This window comes from Triticum dicoccoides, chromosome 1B (assembly GCF_002162155.2).
Source record: "Triticum dicoccoides isolate Atlit2015 ecotype Zavitan chromosome 1B, WEW_v2.0, whole genome shotgun sequence".
Classification (NCBI taxonomy): domain Eukaryota; kingdom Viridiplantae; phylum Streptophyta; class Magnoliopsida; order Poales; family Poaceae; genus Triticum; species Triticum dicoccoides.
In genome coordinates, this window is record NC_041381.1 from 407,792,248 (window position 1) to 407,798,139 (window position 5,892).

The following is a 5,892-nucleotide window of genomic DNA, read 5'->3' on the forward strand; positions in this document are numbered from 1 at the left end:
TAGGATGGTAATTGATTTCAGGAAATTAAATAAAGCTACTTGAAAAGATAATTACCCCTTGTCTTTTATTGATCAAATGTTAGAGATTGTTCAAGCATACACACTTCAGCTTTCTAGATGGTTATTCTGGTTTTCTCAAATACCTGTATCACAAGAAGATGAAGAGAAAACCACTTTTACTTCTCTTTTGAAACTTATGCTTATAGACGTATGACTTTGATTTTATGCAATTGATGACCCACAAGTATGGGGGATCAATCGTAGCCCTCTCAATAAGTAAGAGTGTTGAACCCAACAAGGAGCAGAAGAAAATGACAAGTGGTTTCAGCAAGGTATTTTCTGCAAGTACGGGAAGTAAAATAAAGTGTGATGCATTATTAGAGTGCGCCCCTACCTGTGAGGATATGAACTTGAGGAGACTTGTGGTTTCTCGAAAAAGAGGGTGAGGCCAACCAAAAAAGAGAGAAAGAAATAGAGAAAAAGATAGAGGGGACATTCTGCTATCCTTTTACCAGACTTGTGCTTCAAAGAAGGAGCATGTATTTCATATATAGTGTCTTCATGGTCTTTATTTTTCTATACTAGTGGGATTTTTATATTATTAAAATTAGAACTTGATTTGCATATTCTGATGACGAGCTTCCTCAAAATGCAAGCTCTTCATGAGCAAAATGGTCTTGATGGCGGTGTCGCCGGTGCCAGAGGAGCGGAGAGGATTGTAGAGTAGTGCGGCGTGGACGACGCTGGATTCCTGCTTAAATAGGCACATCGGTCAGGCGAAGGGACTAGATGCCAGCTTCAATGTGGTGCAGCGGCCGAAGTAGGCTTCTCTGTCGCCGCGTATGCATTGAAGCGGTGGCGGCCCCTTATCCGACCGTGTCACTCTAACCGACAACAATGGCAGACCGTCAAGTGGGCATTGGCGCGGCACTAACCGACATGAATATATGGGAAACCTTCACACGAGAGGGTTTTTTGGACGAATGGGTTTTCGTGCGGGACCAAGTTGTAGGACGCGTGAGTGGAACGGTCTAGACGCCAATAAAGCCCGCCATCGGTTTGCGGGAAAATAGATCAGTCTAAGGACCGATGGGGTGCCGCCTTGGATGATAAGTCGCGTCCAGACTATTCGAGCGGTCGTGGGCAGTTTAGGGAGATGCGGTAACTCTACAATTGATGGGATAAAACTCGAGAATGGCGTTTTGGCTCTCGTCCTCCATGGAGGCTGATTTTTAAAAAATTCAAAATTTAAAAAAAGTCGATTTCAAAGAAATCTGGTTTTTTTTTGTATAAGTGAACAAGGATGTGAGGCGTATGTGTGTAAAAATTTCAAGATGCAATACGTTGAAATGCGACCTGTAAAAAAATAAATTCATGATTTGGAAGGATGAATATTATTAAGTGTTAAAAAGCTCCAGATTTGTGTTTGCACAACCCTAATTTCGACGTATTGCATCCTAAAAATTTACACATCTGTGCACTATATCTTCATCTATCTTTGTTTTTTTTAGAATTTTTTGAAATGTGACAATATGAATTTTCACGAATTTTAAAATTTGCATTTGGTAGCCTTCATGAAGCTCGGTCTCCAGAAGCAATTTCCGGATAAAACTCCCTCTTTACCTGTTAAAGAAAACGCCACATCGCAATTCTTTTTAACAAAAAACAAATCTAGCCTACGAACTACACATACCTCACACGGTCCGGGTCATACTTTGTGCCGTTCCCCTATTATATAAAACCCAGCAAGCGAGTCGAGCGAGTGAGCTCAGAGCACAGCAGCGGACACCGGCCAGGCCACACCACGCTCACGCCACCATCATAACGCCACTCCCACGCTCCACTCCGACTCCCATCGCGTTCCATTTCAAAAACGCCACCTTTCGCCCCCTGCATTTCCGCCGAAGTCTACATGTCTCCGACCACCGCCGCGTCCCCCGCGCCGGCGCCGGCAACCGACGCGCCCCCGAAGCCTTCGCCAGGCGCGAAGCGCAGCCTGATGGGGTCCCTCATCGACGCCACCGCGCTGCTCCGGGCGGCCTCCTTCAAGGAGGACTCGTACGTGGCCGCAGCGCTCCCGGCCTCGGACCTCCGCGCGCTCGCCGACCTCAGGGCGCTCCTCGCCACCCACCCGGACCAAATCTCCATCTGGGGCGTGCCGCTCAACCCGCCCAGCGACGCCCCCGCCGACGAGCGCACCGACGTCGTGCTCCTCAAGTTCCTCCGCGCCAGGGACTTCCGCGTCCGCGACGCGCACGCCATGCTGCTCCGCTGCGCCGCCTGGCGGGCCGAGTTCCGCGCCGACGCCGTGCTGGACGAGGACCTCGGGTTCAAGGACCTGGAGGGCATCGTCGCCTACATGCACGGCTGGGACCGCGAGGGCCACCCCGTCTGCTACAACGCCTACGGCGTGTTCAAGGACCGGGACATGTACGACAGGGTGTTCGGCGACGGCGACCGCCTCAGCCGGTTCCTCCGGTGGCGCGTCCAGATCATGGAGCGCGGCGTGCGCGCGCTCCAGCTCCGCCCCGGCGGCGTCAACGCCATCATACAGGTCACCGACCTCAAGGACATGCCGAAGCGAGAGCTCCGCGCCGCGTCCAACCAGATACTCTCCCTCTTCCAGGACAACTACCCCGAGATGGTCGCCCGCAAGGTAACTCCTCTCCCTCCCCCCTTGTCCGTGTGCCTGACACCCACATTTCGTCGAACACCTGCCATTTGCCTCACACCGTCCGTCGCCTGCACTTGCGTTTGGCACCGAGCAGGTGTTCGTGAACGTGCCGTGGTACTTCTCCGTGCTGTTCTCGATGATCTCGCCATTCCTCACGGAGCGCACCAAGAGCAAGTTCGTCATCGCGCGCGAGGGCAACGTCGCGGAGACGCTCTTCAAGTAAGCGCGCGCGCAGCTCCAGTCGATGAGCTCAAGTTTTGCTTTTCCTCGTGGGTCCTTCCCGAGAATGCTGACACGGCGGTTGCTTGTTCCCGTCGACAGGTTCATCCGGCCGGAGCTGGTGCCGGTGCAGTACGGCGGGCTGAGCCGCGCCAGCGAGCTAGAGAACGGGCCGCCCAAGCCGGCGTCCGAGTTCACCATCAAGGGCGGGGAGAAGGTCTTCCTAGAGATCGACGGCATCGAGGTACATCCCGTTATCCTACACGACAAAGCCATGCCCCCTCCCGAAGCTCTCCGCGTCGCACAGGAGTAATTTTACGTCGCCTTGCACATATAGCAGTACAAATCTGCTGAAATAATAATGCACAAAAAAAATTCCTTTACAAGTGCACTATCCGTCACCTCCTCGTGCCTGTCTCCATCCAGGTTCCCGAAATCGTCTTGTGCCTAAACAATTGCGGCCGGTGTGTTCGTTACCGGCCAAGAGCACAAACGCAAGGCTTTGTTTCTTTGCTTTCGCCGTGTCCCAGGCATTTGGCTCCAAGCGCTTTGGTTCCAGCTCCTCCTCCTGGTTCCTGGTTTTTACCTTTTCACCTCAACTTCGATTGAGAGGAGGATAGGCCATGCATACCTACCACGGTAGAAGTAGCAAGCATCTTTCGACGAGATAGGATCCGTGGATGGATGGCAGTGCCGCATGTGGTGTGAGCGAGGCCACCCTTTCACCAATTTTGAAAAATCTCCGGCGTGGAACACTGCGAAAAGCCTTCTTGCCATGCCACCAGTGGACACTGCGTCAAGCACCACCGCAGTGGCCGCTGCCGCTGCCGCTGCGACCCTGCGAGACAGGGCTGACACGGGCATGGCATGGGACGGGGCCGGTTTCCTGGGTTTCCTTGGGTTCAGACGGCGCGCTGGCTCACGCGCCTGGAAAAGCTGGGTTTACCTAGCTGTAACGCCGGTCACACTGGGCACGCACGTCCGCCGCTTCACGAGAGGGCTCACTCCCGTGAACGCAAAATAATAAATAATTAATCCAACAAGAGACAGCGGTGGCATGTGAGTTTCTCGGCCAGGTTTGAATGGAGTTCGCTCGCTCCGTTTCGTTTCTTCTCGGCACCGCAACGCCTCTGCCGCGGCTTGTCCTTGTTCTCCTCGTACGCGACGCAGCAGACGCGGGCTGATGTGAGAGTTTTACGGGATAAAGTATTGGCGACGACAGCGGCCGTGCGCTCTTTTCCTAGCTTTGCTTTTGTTTACGGCTCACGCCACTCGGCAACCCGTGCTGGCAGCGGCGACGTGGTGTGGTGAAAGCGAAAAGAGTGAAGAGCGCTCACTGTTCTGTTCAAGGGCACTAGTAGTACGCATTAGCAGGAACTGTCAAAAAAGATTAGGGTAAATTTGGTAGTAAAGCCTCCGCTAATCTTTACGGATAGGAGTACAAAGCTTCTACGTTCCCCTAATCGGAGGCGTAAAACGTCGTGGGGAAAAGGGTGGTTCGTTTTTGTTCGCTAGTGGCTAGGCTAGTGATGTCAGTGGTCAATTCTTTTCTTTCTTTTCCAGCAACAGTCGATTCTTCTCTTTAACCGCTGTAAAGAAATGGGCACTGTTTTGGACTGTACGTCCAATGCTCATGTATGTGAGCACGTGGTAGGGCCCGTGATAAGAAATTTGCTGCTGCTTCTGAAGAACACAGGCGTGAAAAAGATAATTACTCCCTCAGTCCGAAAATACTTGTCTTCAAAATGGACAAAAGGGATGTATTTAAAACTAAGTAATTCTGGACGGAGGGAGTACTTGTATAGTGGTAAAGTAATAATTGTACTCGGTACATTTGCATGGCCATTTGAATACCGATGTGTTCTTGATTCGCAGGCCGGTGCAACAATAACGTTGGACCTGGTCGTCGGCGGCTGGGAGCTGGAGTACGGGGCGGAGTACGTGCCGGCGGCGGAGGGAGGCTACACGCTGTGCGTGGAGAGGACCAGGAAGGTCCCGGCCGCCGCCGCCGAGCCCGTGCACAACGCCTTCACGGCCAAGGAGCCCGGCAAGATGGTGCTCTCCATCGACAACTCCGGCTCACGGAAGCGGAAGGTCGCCGCCTACCGCTACTTCGTGCGCAAGCCGTCGGCGTAGGCTACCCTGCTGCTCGACTGCTGTGGCCGGCGGCTTGCCGGCCGGCTTGTGCTTTGCTTTGCTGGGCGTCAGCTCGTCTCGGAGAGTAGATTAATTTAGGTCTATTTAATCAGTGCTATATAATGTGATATGCATGTATTATGGCATATGTAGAATATAATGTATGAGCCGTGAGATCCTACTTGTCATCATCGTTATAAAAGCTAATGAGTTAAGTTTTTTTGGGAAGTTTACGCTTGTCTATTTTGTAGTATTTACAGATGGCCAACGCTTTGGATTCCTTAATTCTATATGTTCTGTTTTGAGTAGGACCATTTCAAGTTGGATTTCCTTAAACCACCTTCTAGGCCCTGTTCGGGCGTCACGCGGGCAAACCACACAAATTCTAGAGATAGTGATGAAAACAGGAGGTAGGACCACAGTTCCTATGTTCCACATGGCAACCTAAATATCAGACACTCCAAGGACGTCATTTGTTGCGGCTTGCCCGTACTTTGGTTGCAGGATTTTCAAGCACATGAATAGGAAAAACATAGGGATTCGCCGATTAGGCCTACTCGATCGCAAGGTTTCAACAATGCATGAAGCATGAACATGAAAAATATAGGATGACTTGGGTTTAGTCACTTGGTAGTCTTTTTCCGCTTGCTTTTTATGATTTCTTTTGGGCGTATTCGTGATGTTGCCTCAGCAAACTATTTTATTTTCAGTGCAACACTTGACTTGGCTACCCGTAAAAAAAGAGACAAGGTTGTTTGGACATGTTGATTGCTTTATATATATAAAGCGAAGCGAAAGCTTGTTTCAAGACATAAATACATGATGCAACTATTGTGTTCTTTTGAATTCTATATATAGGATTA

The 5,892-nt window shown here is 51.0% G+C and overlaps 1 protein-coding gene across 1 annotated transcript; it reads left to right on the forward strand.

Annotated features, from left to right (window-relative positions):
• The first annotated feature begins 1,766 nt into the window (after positions 1–1,766).
• Positions 1,767–5,257, forward strand: LOC119337985 (patellin-6-like). The gene is made up of 4 exons (XM_037610279.1): positions 1,767–2,656; positions 2,769–2,893; positions 2,996–3,137; positions 4,769–5,257. Exons 1-4 carry the CDS (start codon positions 1,913–1,915, stop codon positions 5,027–5,029), a joined length of 1,272 nt encoding a protein of 423 aa, XP_037466176.1. The 5' UTR covers positions 1,767–1,912; the 3' UTR covers positions 5,030–5,257.
• Positions 5,258–5,892: the final 635 nt, after the last annotated feature.

What these genes read in the sequence shown, in the direction of transcription:
- LOC119337985 (XM_037610279.1), top strand. Translation starts at nt 1,913, where the DNA reads ATGTCTCCGACCACCGCCGCGTCCCCCGCGCCGGCGCCGGCAACCGAC. An exon ending in CCGAGATGGTCGCCCGCAAG is followed by an intron (nt 2,657 to 2,768) that starts GTAACTCCTCTC and finishes GGCACCGAGCAG; the next exon opens with GTGTTCGTGAACGTGCCGTG. An exon ending in GTCGCGGAGACGCTCTTCAA is followed by an intron (nt 2,894 to 2,995) that starts GTAAGCGCGCGC and finishes TCCCGTCGACAG; the next exon opens with GTTCATCCGGCCGGAGCTGG.